Source organism: Emys orbicularis, chromosome 12 (genome assembly GCF_028017835.1).
Source record: "Emys orbicularis isolate rEmyOrb1 chromosome 12, rEmyOrb1.hap1, whole genome shotgun sequence".
In the NCBI taxonomy this organism is placed as follows: domain Eukaryota; kingdom Metazoa; phylum Chordata; order Testudines; family Emydidae; genus Emys; species Emys orbicularis.
In genome coordinates this window covers 46,234,802-46,254,911 of record NC_088694.1, presented here as the reverse complement: position 1 = coordinate 46,254,911, position 20,110 = coordinate 46,234,802, and the positions used below count along the sequence as shown (strand labels likewise).

General features: G+C 49.3%; 1 protein-coding gene across 1 annotated transcript; it reads left to right on the top strand.

Moving 5' to 3' along the window:
* Positions 1-1,080: 1,080 nt before the first annotated feature.
* On the top strand, positions 1,081-12,442 carry LOC135887127 (duodenase-1-like; the record flags this gene model as incomplete). The annotated part of the gene is made up of 5 exons (XM_065414905.1): positions 1,081-1,107; positions 9,668-9,786; positions 10,442-10,577; positions 11,667-11,954; positions 12,299-12,442. Coding segments are annotated over 5 exons (714 nt in total), but the record flags the coding sequence as incomplete, so codon positions are not given.
* Between the last annotated feature and the right edge of the window lie 7,668 nt (positions 12,443-20,110).

Here is a 20,110-nt window from a genome sequence, read left to right as displayed (position 1 = left end):
GTCTTGTACAGAGGAGGTCAAGTGGGGTGTCTATGGAAAGGTTGTAGTTTGCTGGTTATGATTATGCTGTCTGTATGTGTGTATCATTTTTGTATTTCAAGTTATGAATGTTGGCTATGTACTTGTATCTCAATGTGTTTGATTCTAAGTAGTCTCAGTGAAGCATTTAGTCAACTTCTTGAGAAAAGACTATTCTCAGTAAGTGCCCAATCAAGAAACACTTAACTGACAATGGACTTTGGGAGACACCAATCCACATCTGAACTTTCCTGGGGACGCTCAAACTAACATGTAAACAATGGCGTTGGCCTGGAAAAAGCTGAATCATTCATGGACATGTGACTTGCCCAGGTGGCTACAAACTCCGTCTTGTTATTGTGACTTTGCACGGAAGAACAAAGGGGTTTCCGCCCACAAGAGAGATAATATAAAAGGCCCCGGAAGCCTCTCCATTTTGTCTTCAGCTGGCTCAAGAGATGGCCTCTCCACCCCCAAGAGATGCCTGAAAGAAACTGGAACGAAGGACGGTAACTACAGGGGTATGAGTGATTGCTGGACCCAGACTAGGAAGGAGTCCTGTCTGTGAAAGAAGCTTATTGGAACATCTCCTGGGGTGAGATTTCATCTGTAATCAGTTTCTTAATGAATTAGCCTTAGACTTGCATGTTTTGTTTTATTTTGCTTGGTAACTTACTTTGTTCTGTCTGTTACTACTTGGAACCACTTAAATCCTACTTTTTATATGTAATAAAATCATTTTTGCAGAGTAAGTAATTAACACCTGGGTGAAGAAAACAGCTGTGCATATCTCTCCATCCGTGTTATAGTGGGCAGACAATTTATGAGTTTACCCTGTATAAGCTTTATACAGAGTAATACAGATTTATTTGGGGTTTGGATCCCATTGGGAGTTGGGTGTCTGGGTGCTGGAGACAGAAGCACTTCTTAAGCTGTTTTCAGTTAAGTCTCCAGCTTTGAGGCACCTGATTCAGACCCTGGGTCTGTGTTGAAGCTGACTGGCATGTCTGGTTCAACAAGGCAGGGTTCTGAAGGCCCAAACTGGCAGAGAAAATGGGCTCAGAGGTAGTCTCAGCACATCAGGTGACAGTCACAAGGGGGTCTCTGTGACCGAACCTGTCACAGATATCTCACAAGACATACTTTGTACAAAACATATCAGAATTTTACATCAGTGATGAATAGGTGAGTTCCAAGGTGCTACTTTGAGGTAGAGAGTGTCACATTTCCCCCCCTTAGTTTACTGCAAGGGTGTTAGTCATTGACTAATGCAGAGTCATTGGGCCCAAGGTCCTCTTTAGGTTTTGACCATATAAGTCCCAATGTTGTTAAGCATTGTAGTGTTACACACATGAGCTCTTGCAATGTTCTGTGTACCTTTTAACACTGGTGGATCAGTCTAGTGATCTAAAAGTTAGTCAGTGTGTCTTTTCTGGGTTTCTAGAAAGCATCTCTTTGTGTATATGCAGCATTGTTAACACTTCTGCTATTCCAGCTGGTGTTAACACAATGCATATATTAATGTTTTTTAAATGTTTTCTTCAAAAAAACAACTAGATAAATTCATGGAGGATAGGTCCATCGGTGGCCATTAGCCAGGATGGGTAGGGATGGTGTCCCTAGCCTCTGTTGCCAGAAGCTGGGAATGGGCGACAGGGGATGGATCACTTGATGATTACCTGTTCTGTTCATTCTCTCTGGGGCACCTGCACTGGCCAATGTTGGAAGACAGGATACTGGGCTAAATGGACCTTTAGTCTGACCTAGTATGGCAGTTCTTAAAGTGCAAGTATCTTGGTATTTAATTATCAGTAGCATGATGTAATATGCCTCAGTTTCCCTTCCACTCAGCAGATCAGGTTAATTCTGGTTTCTCTGCTCTGAGAAGCTTCAAGCCTGTTTACAGATATTAGCTGAGAAGCAGCATTCCCAAAAGGCTTCTTAACATAGACTGTGTTCTTATTTACTACTCCTAGCATGTCGATAGGATTTACCATCAGTACCAAATTCTCTTTCATAAGGTTTACTATTAGCATCAAACCTTTTATCATGATATTTAGCCGTAACACCTAACACTTCACCACAGGTTGGCATTTCCAAGTGTTTTTATCATATCACAACTTCTGTTTTGTTCAGTTCCCATTGTGTCTTCCAACTGCTTCTTGAACCTTAGCATGTGTTCAGTTACTGGTTTTTACTTCCCTTCTGTGTTCCCTTCAGTGTCCCCTTCAGTGTGGGTCTTCAATCCAACCATGTCTTTGGGACTCTCGTACTCCAGAAGGTCAATATGTAGGGGGATGCTACATATAGGTTAGCACTCTGTGGATCTGTGTCCTGACCCCAGGGTTATGTATGTTCAAAAAATCCACTTCCTCTATTAGGGTTACCCTTTGATCTCCCCTCTCAACACTGGGACCTTCCCCATCCCCTTTTCTTAGAGCGTTGTGATCTGTGCTCTCTGGGTTAAGAGTGTCTACTCTTTAGTCAGATGGACCTTGTCTCTGCCTGGGGAAAGCCTTCCTCCCCTCTGCCAGCTGTGTCATTTGCAATCTCACAGACAACCATTTCTTCAGTAGAATCTGCCTCTTGTCTTAAAGAGACACAGTTGATTCCACAAGCATGTCAGGCCCCGTGTCCTGAATAACTGGGAGCTGGATTGGGACCTCTGTCACCCCTTTCTCCATCCCCGAGTGGTCAGCTATATGACTGCTCCCCTCTGGGAGAGCAGTTACACAGTTCCCTCTCAAAACATGGATCATGGGCTGAGTGCCTGGGTGTTCAGATGCCGACTCAGACATTCTGTCCTGGGCATCCTCTCCCAAGTAACCAGTGAGGAGACATTCATGTACTCCCACTATTCCTTCCCCGGTTTTGTTCTCCCCATCTAGGACACCTCTCTATGCTCTCTAGCATGGGAACTGTCCCTTGTTCAGGTGCAATGTGCTGGCAGCTAACAACCTGGACAGTTCTGTCACTGACAGGCACCCTGCCCAATTTCCTTCCTGAAGAGGTGTTGCCTTCAGCTGCAGTGTAGGAGCTGGTCTCAACCTCCCCCACACCTGGGAGCATGCTGCTTCTCCTTGCTGCAGAGGAATCAAAGAGACTTTCCCTCTTTCCCTCACCAGTTCCTGGGACTTTACCCTTTCCCTCAGGGGTCCCAGAATAATACTCCTTCTTGCTGCGGGTAAACACCTTAACAACCTGGACTACTAAGAATGTCACTGGGAATATGTTCTACTATTTCCACTCTTGATATACTTTCTAAACCATCCGTTTCTATTGGCATTTTGGCTAAAGGCACAAGAATCCTGAAACCTACTACTAATAAAAGCGCTGCCCTTTGTCCTGGCAATGTCACCTTGAATTGCATTCTGCTTAACCACAGAAATTTCTGCACCTGTATCCCCCACTCCTAAGTATTCCATACCATTACTACATGCCTGGTTCCGCAGAGGCTAATCCCACAAAAGCAATATGATGAGTCTCAATTGCCTGAGAGGTTTCTGCGTTAAGAACAGCAGAATTAGCATGGACTATTTGCTGCCTGCTTCCTCCCAGCACAGGGCATTTATCCCTCAGGTGATCAGTGGAATTACAGTGATAGTACTTTTGGGCTCTTCTGTTTTCATGCGAAATTTGGGATGGGGATTAGAGGAATGGTTTGTGGGAGGTGAGTGCCCAGCATTCCAGCCACCCTCCTTTTTCCCAGGGGTAAAATGGGATCCCTGCATCCCACTAGGTTGAATCCTCTCTTTCTGTGGTTCACTCTCAATAGATGCCTGGTTTGCTGAAAAGCTAGAGACCCAATCTCCTCCACAGTTCTCATATTTTAGTCCCATAGACACTGTTCCACATCATCTTTGCACATGCTTGGGAAATGCTCCTGAGCAACACGGTCAAACATTTATTTAAAGCTTGCAACCCCCTTTCCCCTCACCCTTTTCCCCATCATATCTTTCATCTTGTTTATATATTCCCCATTACTCACAGCAGTGTGTGAGTAATGGGGAAAGATCCCCAGGGTCTTTTAACTCACCAGCCTGGGGTCCCTCTCACACTGTGCTGCTGTGACAAGCTGCTCTGACTCCTTCCTTTTGTTAGGATCAGGAATTCTATATTTCAGAATCACTTCCACCTAAATTGCCTTCCACCTTGAGATTGGCAACCAATTTCTCCTAGTTGGTCAGAATCAAGTCTAAAATGCCCCTCCCTTCTGGAATCTTCCTCCACCTTCTGAAACAAAAAGTTGTCCCAAGCCATTCCAGGCACTTATGGGAAATATTAAGTTTTGCCTCATTACTTTTCCAGCAGATGTCTGGGTAGTTAAAGTCCCATTCCCTCCCAGCCATCTGACCACTTGTAAAATTCACAGACTGGCTTGTGTCCTCTGGAATCAACACAGAGTTTTATGAAATCCTCTCCCTGTGAATGTTTCCTTCCCTCCTGGACCTCTGTCAGCCCCAGCCACTCAGTGATTAAACCCAGCAGTCTGAGCTGTCTGTCAGACCAGGGCTGTCGGAAAAACAAATCACTAGGATCCAGCCATTTTATATGGATGTGCCTCTGCTGTCCGTAGTGACGGGGAATGGAAGATGGGGCCTTTCCCCTCTAGGGGGCTTTGCCTCCGATCAGGACCCAGGTCTGGGGACTGACTGGCTCAGGGGGGCAGGGAATGCTACAGAATCTCAGCTGAGGCCTGGAATCCACAGGCCCAGCCCTGTACTTAGTTGCTCTTGGTAAATCCCCACCTGCATCTCCAGCCTGGGCTGCGTCCCCTCCCCTTCACCTCAGCTGGAGAGCATCAGCCATAGAATCATAGAACATCAGGGTTGGAAGGGACCTCAGGAGGTCATCTAGCCCAACCCCCTGCTCAAAGCAGGACCAATCCCCAACTAAATCATCCCATCCAGGTCTTTGTCAAGCCAGGCTTTAAAAACCTCTAAGGACGGAGATTCTACCACCTCCCTAGGTAACCCATTCCAGTGCTTCACCACCCTCCTACTGAAATAGTGTTTCCTAATATCCAACCTAGACCTCCCCCACTGCAACTTGAGACCATTGCTCCTTGTTCTGTCATCTGCCACCACTGAGAACAGCCTGACTTCATCCTCTTTGGAACCCCCCTTCAGGTAGTTGAAGGCTGCTAACAAATCCCCCCTCTCTCTTCTCTTCTGCAGACTAAATAACCCCAGTTCCCTCAGTCTCCCCTTATAAGTCATGTGCCCCAGCCACCTAGTCATTTTTGTTGCCCTCCGCTGGACTCTCTCCAATTTGTCCCCATCTCTTCTGTAGTGGGGGGACCAAAACTGGACACAATACTTCAGATGAGGCCTCACCAATGTCGAATAGAGGGGAATAATCCCTTCCCTCCATCTGCTGGCAATGCTCCTACTAATACAGCCCGATATGCCATTGGCCTTCTTAGCAACAAGGGCACACTGCTGACTCATATCCAGCTTCTCATCCACTGTAATCCCCAGGTCCTTTTCTGCAGAACTATTGTTTAGCCAGTCAGTCCCCAGCCTGTAGTGGTGCATGGGATTCTTCCTTCCTAAGTGCAGGACTCTGCACTTGTCCTTGTTGAACCTCATCAGATTTCTTTTGGCCCAATCCTCCAATTTGTCTAGGTCACTCTGGACTCTATCCCTACCCTCCAGCATATCTACCTCTCCCCCCAGCTTAGTGTCATCTGCAAACTTGCTAAGGGTACAATTCATCCCATCATCCAGATCATTAATAAAGATGTTGAACAAAACTCTGGGGCACTCCGCTTGATATGTCGAGCCATTGATCACTACCCGTTGAGCCTGACAATCTAGCCAACTTTCTATCCACCTTATAGTCCATTGATCCAAACCATACTTCTTTAACTTGCTGACAAGAATACTGTGGGAGACTGTATCAAAAGCTTTGCTAAAGTCAAGATATATCATATCCACATCCATCCCATATCCACAGAGCCAGTTATCTCATCATAGAAGGCAATCAGATTGGTCAGGCATGACTTGCCCATGGGGAATCCATGTTGACTGTTCCTGATCACCTTCCTCTCCTCCAAGTACTTCAAAATGGATTGCTTGAGGACCTGCTCCATGATTTTGCCGGGGACTGAAGTGAGGCTGACCGGTCTGTAGTTCCCGGGTTCTCTTTCTTCCCTTTTTAAAATATGGGCACTATATTTGCCTTTTTCCAATCGTCTGGGACCTCCCCCGATCGCCACAAGTTTTCAAAGATAATGGCCAATGGCTCTGCAATCACATCAGCCAACTCCCTCAGCACCCTTGGATGGATTAGATCTTGACCCATGGACTTGTGCATGCCAAGCTTTTCTAACTAGTCCTTAACCTGTTCTTTCACCACTGAGGGCTGCTCACCTACTCCCCATGCTGTGTTGCCCAGTGCAGCAGTCTGGGAGTTGACCTTGTGTGTGAAGAGTATTCATGGGTGAGGATGTGAGGGAGTCTTCACGTCTTCAAGTCTTCACAGATGAGGATGTGAGGGAGATTCCCAAACCTGCTGGAGGTACCGCCCCCATCCTATCCCCCTGCCCCCAGCGACCTCACACTGCTACAGGTACTGCCTCCATCCCATCACCCCACCCCCAGTGATCTGACACTGTTGCAAGTACCCCCACATCCCATTCTCACACCTTCAGTGACCTCACACTACTGCAGGTACTACCCCCATCCCATCACCCACCCCCCGTGACCCCATGGCCCTGCATTGGCTGTAATTTCTCTCTTCTTGGATTGGGACGTCTCTGCCAACCTTCATATTGACCCTGGTTCTTGTGTCCTCTCTTGTTTGTAGCTGGGGTGCAAAGCACGGCTCAATGAACATGTCAGACTCATACCCCTTCCTGTTATACTTATACAAAGCACATGAGATCTTTTATAGGAGAGAAGGCAGCACGCCGTATTTATTGAAGATACAACAATTAGCATATGACTTTCAGTCTCTCTCTCTCTCTCTCTCTCACACACACACACACACACACACACTGTCCCGCCAGTTATAGTTACCAATCCGGATCAACCTAGTGGCCAGCTAGGTTGATCACTGGTAGGGAGGAGCCGAGTTCCGTCAGTCGTGACACGATGCTCTGGGGAAGTCTTGGCAGGATGAACCCAAAGTTTCATGGCAAGGCACCCTGTTTATATAGTGATTTTCCTTCATTGGGACCAATCAGTTTTGCTCCATCATTTTGTAATCAACTGTTGTTTGACGAGTGCTTGTTTTCTTAAATTGTCCTTCTCATTCTTATCCCCCCCCCCCCATTATCTCATCCCCATTGATAGGTGCCTGTCTCATCACCTCTGGGGCTCTTTTTACAAACTGGCATCACATTAACTATCCTCCAGTCATCTGGTACAGAAGCTGATTTAAATGATAGGTTACGGACTACAGTTAGTAGTTCTGCAATTTCACATTTGAGTTCCTTCAGAACTCTTGGGTAAATACCATTGGGTCCTGGTGACTTACTGCTGTTTAATTTATCATTTTGTTCCAAAACCTCTTCGAATGACACCTCAGTCTGGGACACTTCCTCAGATCTGTCACCTAAAAAGAATGGCTCAGGTTTGGGAATCTCCCTCATCCTCAGCCATGAACACATGCACAGAATTCATTTAGTTTCTCCGCAATGGCCTTATCATCCTTGAGTGTCCTTTAGCACCTCGATCGTCCAGTGGCCCCACTGGTTGTTTAGCATGCTTCCTGCTTCTGATGTACTTAAAAAAAATTGCTATTACTTTTTGAGTCTTTGGCTAACTGTTCCTCAAATTCTTTTTTGGCCTTCCTAATTGTATTTTTACACTTCATTTGCCAGTGTTTATGCCCTTTTCTATTTTCCTAACTAGAATTTAACTTCCACTTTTTTAAAGGAAGCCTTTTCATCTCTCACTGCTTCTTTTACTTTGTTGTTTAGCCACGGTGGCTCTTTTTTGGTTCTCTTACTATGTTTTTTTTAAATTTGTGGTTGTAGCGGGGTGGACACCCGCTCCGTCCTGGGAGGGCTGGAAAGGGCAAAAGTTCTTTCAAAGTACATCTCCTCTAGCCCTCAAGCTCCTTTGACAAACTGTTGTTATTTATGAGTCTATCGATGTTGCAGTCGGGCCTCAGAGAGAAGATCAGAGGACAGGCCCTGCTGTGCTCGGTGCTGTACAAAAGTATGGGAAATAGCTGGTCTTCTTCCAGGGCAGGCAGAGACCAGGTGTCTGCCAGGGACAGGAAAGTGTGATGCTGGGAATGGCTGCACTTGCGGGGGTGCTGCTGAGACCTGTTCATTAACCATCTCTTGTTTTATTTCACAGGATGACTCTGGGGGCTCCCTGGTGTGCCAGGAAAGAGCACAGGGCATCGTCTCTTGGGGATCAAAGGATGGGACCCCCCCAATGGTGCACACAAGAGTCTCCACCTTCATCCCCTGGATAGGGTTCTCCTTCCTTTTTGGGGGACACAGGAGTGTCTGCCCCAGAGGGGAGCTCAAAGGGGAATTTTAGGTATACTGCCTCTGCCATGGACAGTGTCCAAGCCTCTGGTAGTAAGTTTGGGAGGAGGGTGTGACGTTGCACTCTATATGATTTTATATAAATGTGCTAATGTGTGAATATAATGTAACTGGAATATGCTTCATGCAAAAGGTCTCTTGTAAGGTATCATTACAAAGCTTATAATCTACTGAGTGTGGTCATCCTATTTGTATAAATGTACCACTTTTGTATCTGAAACTAGAAATATGAAATATAACTCTGAGGTCCTATTGTAATTATGCAAAGTGTGCGCCATTAATGGTGGCTTGGAATCTTGATGGCTCCCAGGACAATTGGTTGTAAATGGCTCTGTTTACTTGTAAGTCTTCCTGTATACGTGTGTGCTGGCAAGTGGGTAATGAAGTTTTACAGTGACATGTGATCATGTCACCTCAACTGGAATCCATCTTTAACCTGGTGCTTTTCCATTTAGAAGGATGGGTGGGAACCCAGAGAGGGACAAAGGATTCCCGCCTTGTGCAAAAGATATATAAGGGGGTGGAAGAGAACTAAGGGGGCTGCACTCATGAGAAATCCCCTAGCTACCACCTGAGCTGGAACAAGGACTATACCAGGGGAAAGGATTGGGCCCAGACTAGGAAGGAGTCTAATCTGTGAAAGAAGCTTATTGGAACATCTCTGAAGATGAGATTTACCTCATTTCATTTCCTACTGTATTAGGCTTAGACTTGTGTGGTTTTGTTATTACTTGGAACCACTTAAATTCAGGTTCAACAGGTTCGAGATGAGGCTTTCTGAGAAAAAATGTCTTTAGTAAGCAAACACAATTTTCCATTGGACCAAACATTTGGTGAGTCAGTCTTGGAGGAGCCCTGGCTGGTCACTGTGGGCTGATGGAGAAGGAGAAGCATCCACAAAGACTTGTCAATGACCTTCCAGGGCCTGTCTGGCCTCATCTGGGGTGATGCTGGCCTAGGGTTCCAACCCTCCCGGTTACACTAGGAGTCTCCCAGTATCAGGCTCTATCTCCCAGAGCTGACTGAAGCCAAACTAGGAGATTTAAGCCTGCTAAAAGTCTGGCAGCGCAGCAGGTCTAAGACTGGCTACCTGTCTGCCCTGGCCTTGCACCACTCCTGGAAGCAGCCAGCACATCCCAGCCCCACTCCAGACCCTACATGGCCTATCTGGATATACAATGCAGAGGGAAAACCTATATCTGTGGAGGGTTCCTGGTGGCGGAGAACTTTGTGCTGATGGGTGCTCACTGCAATGGACAGTAAGATCCTCTGTGCTGGGGATGTCAGGGCAGGTCAGGCACTAGCAGGTGATGGGAGAGACGGTAGCTCTGGTGCCATTGTAGGTTGCAGGGAAGGAGCAGTTAGTGTGACAGGCTGAGAGAGCAGAACCCAGGGATATGATCTGCTCAGGGGGTGTCGGCGTGTCTCTAGGGGCCTCTGCAAACTATGGTCCAGATCCAATGCTGGGTAAATCAATGGAGCTACAGCCATTGACACCAGCTGGGTTCTGGCCCATTGACCTGATCGGGGCAGGGAGAGAGTCACAGCCCCAGGACAGCTCCGCAGGGCTCTGGGCTGGGAGGAGCTGGCATATTCCCCTGTCTGGATCTAGCCAGGGGGTGGGGAGGAGCTGAGACCCAGGGGGCAGGAGGACTGCAGGACATGAAGGAGCTCAGAGGAACACCACAAGGGGCTGGTAGAGACATAGGCTGGGACCCCAATGCCACTGGGTAGGGTTTGTGTGCTTCAGCCAGGGTCTCCTAGAGGGGAAAAGTCCCCTGTGCTATTTCCCGGCCCCAAAGAGCCCTGTCCTCCCCATATCACTGTTCATGAGTCAGACCCACATGTGCCCCTCCCCCTCCTCACATACGCTCCTGCCCCTAACGCCCCATGTATTGCTCTTGGCTTTTACAGTGAGATCTCTGTCATGCTGGGAGCCCATAACATTAGAGAACGGGAACAGAGCCAACAGAAAATCTCCATGTGCCACCGGATCCCCCACCCGCAGTGCAACAAAGAGACAACAAACAATGACATCATGCTGCTGCAGGTACCATCCCCCATCCCATCACCCCACCCCCAGTGACTTCACACAGCTGCAGGTAGCGCCCCCATCCCATCACCTCACCCCTAGTGACCTCACACTCCTGCAGGTACCACCCCCATCCCATCACCCCACCCCCAGTGACCTCACAGTCATGCTTTTGTGTGTCTCTGCATCCTTGGGTGTGACCCTCACTTTGATCTTCATCTTTCTTGTGTCTCAGCTGGCAGACCCCATCCTATCTCCCTGCCCCCTTGACCTCATGCTGCTGCAGGTACCACCCCCATCCTATCCCCCTACCTCCAGTGACATCACAGTCGTGGGTTTGCATGTTTCTGGGGATTGGGGTGTGTAGAGGGTCCAGACTCACCCCTGTGGCGCCTCCTGCTGGTCGTCCAGGGAATTAGCTCACCAGCCTCTGGAGCGCCCTCTGCAGGGCGGTGATCCACCTTGTCCCCTGCACTGGCCCTCGTGTCCCTCCCAGGACCCCGGTGCCCCTTGCTCGGGGTGCTGCCCCCTGGCAATACCCACACACACACTAGGTCTCCCCTCCCAGGGGAACCCCCACCCACTAACCCCACCTCACCTCAGGATAAGGCCACTGCCAATCACCATCTAGCCCCCACTCACTGGGGCAGACTGCAGTATAGGCCACTCATCATTGGCAAGGTTGGGTTTGGACCTGCTGCCACCGCCTAGCCCTGGGCTGCCCTCTGCAACCCCCAGTATCCCTTGGCCTATTACCAGGCCACAGCCTGGGGCTATCCAGGCTGGAGCTCCCCAGCTCCTCAGCCTTTCCCCAGCCCTGCTCCACTACAGGTACCCTGTCTAGCTCCCTGCAGCCAGGCCCTTCTCTCTCTGAAGGCAGAGAGAGACTTCTGGCTCCTAGCCTCTTATATAGGCCAGCTGAAGCCTGATTGGGGCATGGCCCCAGCTGCAGCCACTTCCCCCAATCAGCTCAGCCTTCACACTGCCTGCTCCCTGGGCTATCCCAGGCCCTTCCAGGCAGGAGCAGGTATCCACCCTGCTACAGGGTGTCTCTCTGTGTCCTTGAGAGTGACCCTCACATTGATCTTGATCGTTCTTGTGTCTCAGCTGGCGAAAAGGGCGAAGCTGAACAGACGGGTGGATACCATCGCCCTGCCCCGCACCAGCAAAAAAGTAAAGCCAGGGGCCATGTGCAGCATCACTGGCTGGGGCAGCACTAGCAAAGAGAGCAACTCGACCCCAGCCACGCTCCAGGAGGTGGACGTGGTGGTGATGCAGGATGCTGCATGTCCGAGGAATCCTAACAGGCCATATCGTTACTATAACGCCTCCAGCATGATGTGTGTGTGTGTGTGGGGGGGGGGGGATCCAAAGAAGGGAAAAGACTCTTGGGAGGTGAATCTGCTCCTGGCTTCAAGCATCCTTGATAAATCGTTATTATTAATGAGGCTGTTGGTGTTGCAGTCGGGCCCACGAGCAGCGATCTGGAATCAGGCCCCACTGCACTAGGTGCTGTACAAATGAATGAGAAAAATAGCTGTTCTTCTCCCAGGGGAAGGCACAGACCAGCTCTAGGGGTGGGGACTGGGGGCTGAGACCAGCTGGGAGCCAAGCAGAGACCAGGTGGAGATTGAGGGGTGACACTGAATCCAGCTGGACCGGGAGCTGTCACTGAGCTGTGCATCAGCAGGAATGACTCACTGAGCCTTTCTCCATCTGTGGCTTGTTTTGTTTCACAGGGCGATTCTGGGGGCTCCCTGATGTGTGGGAAAACAGCCCAGGGCATCGTCTCCTGGCGGCCACCCACCCCTCCCGGGGTGTACAGAAGAGTCTCCACCTTCATCCCCTGGATACGGGCAACGATGAGGAGGCTGCAGCCCTGAACCATGTCAGGAATTGCTACAGGGGCCGGAGCTGCATTGCTTCTGTCTTTTGTTCATGCCTAGATGTAGGGCCTGCTTTGCAGAGGGGCAGAGCCCCCTTTCCCCAGGTTAGCCCCCCCCCAGCCATTGCTTTGCTCAGGTAGTGCCCAACCCATGAGCATCAAGGTAGTGAGCACAGGGGAGTTAGGAGCCAGGTTCAAGGCAAACTCCCATCGGCTCCCTTGGCAATCCCAACCCAGACCCTTAGGCTGCCTCTTTGCTAGGGAAACAGCTGGTTTATTTCCCCTGGGGTAACAGACACGAGCCAAACCCTGGGGCACACCAGCAGTTTGTAGCTCTCCCCCAAGTCAGCTGGTTGAGTGACCATTTATGGGAGATCCCCTCTGTTACCTGACCTGCTATCTCCTGTTAAAACTGCAGCCTGCCCTGACCTCACTGGGTCTTTTCCATGGGTTAGTTACCGGGGTGGCCACCTCCTGTTCCAAACACACCTGTTCCCAGTGCCGGCAAAGCCAGCAGGAAGGGAGCTCAGCAAAGGCCACGCTGAACTGATTGCAGATCAGTCCCCAATGCTGATCGCCTCCTTCCCACCTCCTCTCCCCGACCTTCCACGCGGCCTGCTGCATTTCACTCCCTGCTTTGTAGCCAGCAATGAATAAAAATGAAGTTACAAAAAAAGTGATTCTGGGAATGAGTGAGCAACCTGGGCTGTGAAATCCAGAGCAGCTGCTGCACCCGCCAGGGCCAGGAGGGAATTGACCCCTACAAGGGAAGGCTGGGCTTGAAGTCAATTCAGTGGGCTGGCACCTAGGACAGATCACATGGATTATTTCCTACACATTATAGTAGGTGCGCAAGGAGCCAGCCATCCTTTCTCCAAGTGTGATGTGATGGACTATAGCCGACACCAATTAATACCCTCCCTTGTGCTTTATCTGGTAGAACATTGCTCCATAAGCATCCAGGATCATTTTCTTCTTCTGTCGGGGCAGGTCGGGTGTTAGCAGGTGATAGGGGAGCCTTTAGCTCTGGTGCCGTCGTAGGTTACAGGGAAGGAGCAGTTAGTATGAGAGGCCGGGAGAGCAGAGCCAAGGGGTCTGATCTGCTCAGGAGCGTTGGCGTGATATGGAGGGGACAGGGCAGCCTCAGGTTCTCAGGCTGAGATCTCAGGCTACGTCTTCACTACGGGGGGGGTCGATTTAAGATACGCAAATTCAGCTACGCGAATAGCGTAGCTGAATTCGACGTATCGCAGCCGACTTACCCCGCTGTAAGGACGGTGGCAAAATCGACCTCCGCGGCTTCCCGTCGACGGCGCTTACTCCCACCTCCGCTGGTGGAGTAAGAGCGTCGATTCGGGGATCGATTGTCGCGTCCCGACGAGACGCGATAATTCGATCCCCGAGAGGTCGATTTCTACCCGCCGATTCAGGCGGGTAGTGTAGACTTAGCCTCAGATTCAGCTTCTGACCAGCTCTATGCACGTTGCCAACTCTAATCCTGCCCCAGGGCTGGAGACTGGCTGGCTGGGGGTGGAGGGTGGGAAATGGCATAAAGGGCCTTTCCCCTCGAGGCAGCGTTGGCTGCAGCACAAAACTCTTGCCCAGTGGCTTTAGGGTCCCAGCTGGTGTCTCCACCAGCCCCTAGTGCTGTTCCCCTGAGCTGCTTCACTCCCCATTGTCCTCCCAGACCCTGGCGCTCAGCTCCCCTGCACTCCAGTAATCTCTCCCTAGCTAGATCCAGACAGGGGTCTGTGCCCAGCTCCCCCCATCCTGGAGCCCTGCAGAGCTGTCCTGGGACTTCGAGCCCCTCCCTGCCCTGATTTGGGCAATGGGCCAGATCCCCAGCTTCTGTGAATGGCCATAGCTCCATGGGGTCAATGGGGCCAGACCCCCAGTTGCTGTCAATGGCCATAACTCCATTGATTTACCCAGAGCTGGACCTCGACCATGGTTTCCACAGGCCCCTAGAGACACACCGATGCTCGTGGGCAGATCAGACCCCCAAATTGCTCTTTCCCTGTAACCTAGGATGGCATCAGAGCTCCTGGCTCCCCCATCACATGCTAACACCCAACCTGCCCCGACAGAAGAGCCGGTCTGAGGAGAGTGAAAAAGCTGGGCTGGATTAGACGCAGGCTGAGTTGGGGTCTGATTAATCTCAACATTAGACGTGTGGAGGGTGGGGAGTTTGTGGAACATCATTCCACCTTCTATGGGGAAAAGAGACTATGGAGTTTGGATGGCCTTTACCTCAGGAGAAGGGGGACCAATCTCCATGGGGACAGGCTGGCTAGAGGAGTGAGCAGGGGGTTAAACTAATAACCAAAGGGGAGGGTAAGAAGAGGGAAGTCATGGGCTCTCAGCACAAAATGGAGAAATAAATTAATCAAGGCACCAACAGATGTGAAGAGAAGAAATTCTGGACTTGCCTCTGCACCAGAGCGAGGAGTCTGGGGAACAAACACGAAGAACTGGAACTACTCCTCTAGGAGCATCACTTTGCTCTAGCTGGTATGACTGGAAGCTGGTGGAATGATTCTCCTGAGTGGATGATTAAAATCCATGATTACCAGCTAGCCAGGAAGGATCAAGTCAACAAAAGAGGAGGGACGTGCACTCAACATCAAAAATGGCACCACCTGTTGCCAAGTCACTGGTAACAGAAGAAAATGATCCTGGATGCTTATGGAGCAATGTGCTACCAGAGAAAACACAAGAGAAGGTATAAGTGGTGTTAGCTATAGACTAGCACATAACACTTAGGAGGAGGATGCCTGGCTACTTGAGCACCTGTCTATAATGTGTAGGAAAAAATCCATGTGATCTGTCCTAGGTCCCAGCCTCCTGCATTAACCACAAGCCCAGCCTTCCCCGTAGCGGCTAATTCCCTCCTCAGCTCTGGCAGATGCAGCAGCTGCTCTGGATTTCACAGCTCGGGTTGATCCCTCATTCCCAGAATCACTTTTTTTTGTAACTTCATTTTTATTCATTGCTGGCTACAAAGCAGTGAGAGAAATGCAACAGGCCGCGCGGCAGGGCAGGGAGAGGAGGTGGGAAGGAGGCGATCAGCGTTCGTGATTGATCTGCCATGAGTTTGTCTAACCTGCTCTTAATAAGCTCCAATGATGGAGATTCAACAACCTCCCTGGGCAATTTATTCCAGTGCTTAACCACCCTGATAGTCAGGATTTTTTTTCCTAATGTCCAGCCTAAATCTTCTTTGCTGAAATTTAAGCCAATTACTTCCTGTCCTGTCCTCAGTGATTAAGGAGAACAGTTTATCACCCTCCTATTCATAGCAGTCGTTTAGGTATTTGAAGACTGTTATCATGTCCCCTCTCAGTCTTCTCTTCTCCAGACTAAACAAACCCAATTTTTTGAATCTTTCCTCATAGATCATGTTCTCTAGTCCTGTAATCATTTTTGTTGCTCTCCTCTGGAATTTCTACAATTTCTCCACATCTTTCCTGAAGTGTGGTGCCCTCAGCTGGACACAACATTCCAGTTGAGGCCTAATCAGTGCTGAGCAGAGCAGAAGAATTACTTCTCATGTCTTGCTTACAACACTTTTGCTAATACATCCCAGAATGATGTTCGCTTGTTTTGCAACAGGATTCCATTGTTGGCTCATATTTAGTTTGTGGTCCACTATGACCCCAGATACTTTTCTGCAGTACTCCTTCCCAGGCAGTCATTTCCCATTTCGTATGTGTGCAACTGATTGTTCCTTCCTAAATACAGAGATTTGCATTTGTCCTTATTGAATTGTGCCCTGTTTACAGGGCCGGCTCCAGGGTTTTGGCCGCCCCAAGCAGCCAAACAAACAAAACAAAAAAAAAGCCGCAATCGCGATCTGTGGCAGCAATTCGGCGGGAGGTCCTTCGCTCCGAGCAGGAGTGAGGGACCGTCCGCCGAATTGCCGCCGAACAGCTGGACGTGCCGCCCCTCTCCGAAGTGGCCGCCCCAAGCACCTGCTTGGTAAGCTGGTGCCTGGAGCTGGCCCTGCCTGTTTATTTCACACCATCTCTCCAGTTTAAGATCATTTTGAATTCTAATCCTGTCCTCAAAAGCACTCACAACCCCTCCCAGCTTGATATCATCCACATACTTTATAAGTGCACTCTCTATGCCATTATCTAAATCATTTATGAAATTATTGAATAGAACTTGATCCGGGACAGATGCCTGTGGGACCCCACTCGATATGCCCTTCCTGCTTGGCTGTGAACCACTGACAACAACTCTCTGGGAACGGTTTTCCAACCAGTTATTCAGCCCCCTTATAGTAGGTTCATCTGGGCTACATTTCCCTAGTTTGTGTATAAGAAGGTCATACGAGACAGTATCAAAAGCTTTACTAATGTTGAGATAAATCACATCTACTGCTTCCCCCCCATCCACTAGGCTTGTTACCCTGTCAAAGGATGCTAGGTTGCTTACAATCTGAGTGTTGGATTATTTGCTCCATTCTCTTTCCAAGTACCAAAATAAAGATGACTGGTCTATCATTACCTGGGTTCCCTTGTTCCCTTTTTTATAGACAGGTACTGTCTATGCCCTTTTCCAGTCTTTGCCCTTTTCCAGTCTTCTGGGATCCCTCCTGTCATCCAAGAGTTCTCAAAGATAATCACTAATAGCTGAAAGAGAGAGAGAGAGAGAGAGAGAGAGAGAGAGAGAGAGAGAGAGATGGGGTTTATGGGGATAGATAGATAGATTAGATAGATAGATAGATTCTGGACTTGCACTGCTGCTGAGATCCCTGTCGGCCTTTGGGAGCTGAGCATAATTTAAGCCCTGTACTTACCGTTTCTCTTGGATGCAGAGGTTGCTGAGGGATTTTAATGCCGCCTTCCTCATCCCCGGGGTGCCCCACACCCAAACCCAAGAGAACCAAGATCCTTCCTAAAGCAGCTTCTCTCCCATCCCAGCTGGTGCGGAATTCTCCAGCAAAACATTATTTCGACCTGGCAAGCCCCATGAGCTCCCCGTGCGAGGAAGCGGCACAAGGGCTAGTGCCCTCCTTGGCCGTGTAAACAGGGCCGTGGTGAGCAGGAGCAGGGAGTGCTGTTTCCCTGGGGATACTGGGATCCTGCACCAGTTCTGGGGTGCGCACTTGAACGGGGATGGTGACAAACTGGAGACGGGGCAGGATGGGGCCAGGGCAATGACTGGGGGGCTGGAGAAAGCTCCTGGCAGGGAGAGACTGAAAGCGCTTGCTCTGTTTGGCTTCTTCACACATCATGGGGAAGGCACCTCTACACATGGGTACAAGGACCTTCACAGGGAGACAGAGCCAGGTGCTGGGGGCTCTTCAATCCAGTAGGGAAAGGCAGAGAAAGATCCATGGGGGAAACTGAAGCCCGACCAAATCCAATGGGAAGGGAGGCCCCAGTGTGGGACAGGGAGGGGGATTAACCAGGGAACCAGCTCCCTGGGCAGGGGGGTTTCTCCGTCTCTGGCTCGTGTCAGACCCAGCCTGGCTGCCTTGCTGGAAGAGGCATTCACAGAACACCAGTGACTGGGCTCAGTCTGGGGGAGCTGGGCGAGGTTCTCCAGCCAGAGTCACTCAGGAGGGCAGATAGACCCTGCTGGACTGAACATCTGGGGATCCAGGTATGCAGGGGCAGAACAGATATGGGGGATTCTTCCATCTGCAGCTGTGAGGCTTCAGCGGTGGCCATGTCCCCTGCCGGCGGCACAGAGGGCACCAGCGCAGGAAGGAATCCCCCACGATGCCGGCGGGACATGGCATGAGGCTTCCTCTCTGGGAATCTCCATCCCTGAAACATCGCTGCTGGGGAATTTCTTGGTGGGTGGGGACATGACCCTGCGCTTCCCGGATCATCTCTTCCAAGGTCCCCTCCCTGCCTCCGCTCTATATAAACCCCGGGGCTGAGACAGACCCACCAGCCCTAGCCCCTGGATTTGCATCAAGGGTGCTGCTATTGCTCTCCACGGCCTTTCTCCCACTCACCGCGGCCTTTGTCCTGCCCCCGAGACCTCATACGAGTGAGTGGAGCTGAGAAACTAGTTTACGTCCCAGCCCCAGGGGGCTCACGGTCAGAGTGGGGCTGAGTGAAATGCTGAGTTTTTGGTTCAGGGGCCCAATATCCAGGCAAAAGTGGGGTTCCTCCCCAAATTGATTTTTTTTCTCACTGAAGTGAAAACCCTACAAAGACATTACGCCTAAAAAAGCAAATATTTTTTTTCATTTTTTCCATTTTCTTTGGAGTGTTTTCTTTGACCTGAAACAAAATTTTATTTTTTTGTTTTTGGGTTTCATTTTGGGGCCTGTTCACGTGTTTTTCCCTTTTATTTTCTTTAATTAGCTGAGTTTTGAACCAAAATTCAAGTCTGAAGCAAAAAGTTGATCCTGAACCCATTTTTTTTTCTTTTTCATTTGCTTTCAGGTGCTTCCTTCAATCCCCCCCAAAATTTTGGGGTGTTTTTGAGGGTTTTTTTCACTGTCTTAAACATTTATTTTAAAGAAATACTTCACTCCGTTTCTAAACAAAACAACATTTCAAAACAAAAAAAGGTGAGATGTTCTGTTTCCAAGTTCCCAGAATGAAAATTGCCTACTTTTTCCAGAAAAAACAACAACCTTTTTTTAGCCAAAATAATCCTCAGAATTCCACTAGAATTTGCAGGTTCTTTTGATGCCCCAAAGTTGCATTTTTGGCAAATTTGCCAATTCCTTAAAAACTTTTGCCCAGCTCTAGTGGTGAGATTGGGGAGATCGTGGCCCATGGGCAGCGCAGCCCACACTAGGGACAGAGGGATAGAATTAACCGTCAGGCTCAGGCGAGTATCAGGAGATAGGATATGGGGGTCGGGGGGTGAGAGGAATCCCTGGCGTAGTTCTCTGAGTGCAGACTGATGAAGGAGAGAGCAGAGAGCAGAAAGCCTGGCTTAGTTAAAATCTAAGTTATGGTTCCTTGAGGTCACACTAGGCTGAGAACAGAGTCAACACGGAAACACCCGGATACCGAGATTAAAGAAAGACAAAGAGATACAATCTCTGCCATGAAGTCTCACCACTTCTCCTCTTGTCCTTCTAACCCTGAAGGAGGGAAGGGTCTGTGCAGAGGTGCTGGGCCAAGCATCTGGGAACCCTTCTAGAATTCAACATTCTCTGATGCAATCAGCAAGCTCTCTTATCCCACATACTGACTGACCTCTGTCTCCAGGGTCATTTGCAAAGGCAGATATGGGCTTCTTGCTACTTCCAATTCTACCCAGTAGATGGCGATGCTGCATAAAAAAACTCTTTGATCCTTTTCTTTTAGGTATGTTTCATTCACTCCAGCCACCTTATTTCTGTGTCGGCCCAGCCTAGGCATCTGGGATTCCCCCGCTTTAAACAATTTCTTTTCATATTTCAAAGTTACACTCAGGATAGGGCTTTACACCTTTCCATGTGTGTTTTGTGTTTTCCTTCTTCTGTCATGCAGTTCAATGATTCAGAGATTCCAAGATCATTGTGATCATCTTGTGTGACCTCCTGTAGAATACAGACCAGAAAACATCCCCAGATAATTCCTTTTGATCTATAGCAGATCTTTTAAAAAATGCTATCTTCATAAATTGCCAGTAATGGAGAATCCATTACCCTGTTAAAAATTCATACCATGAAACAATCCTTTAGAAAGAAAAACAAACGAAA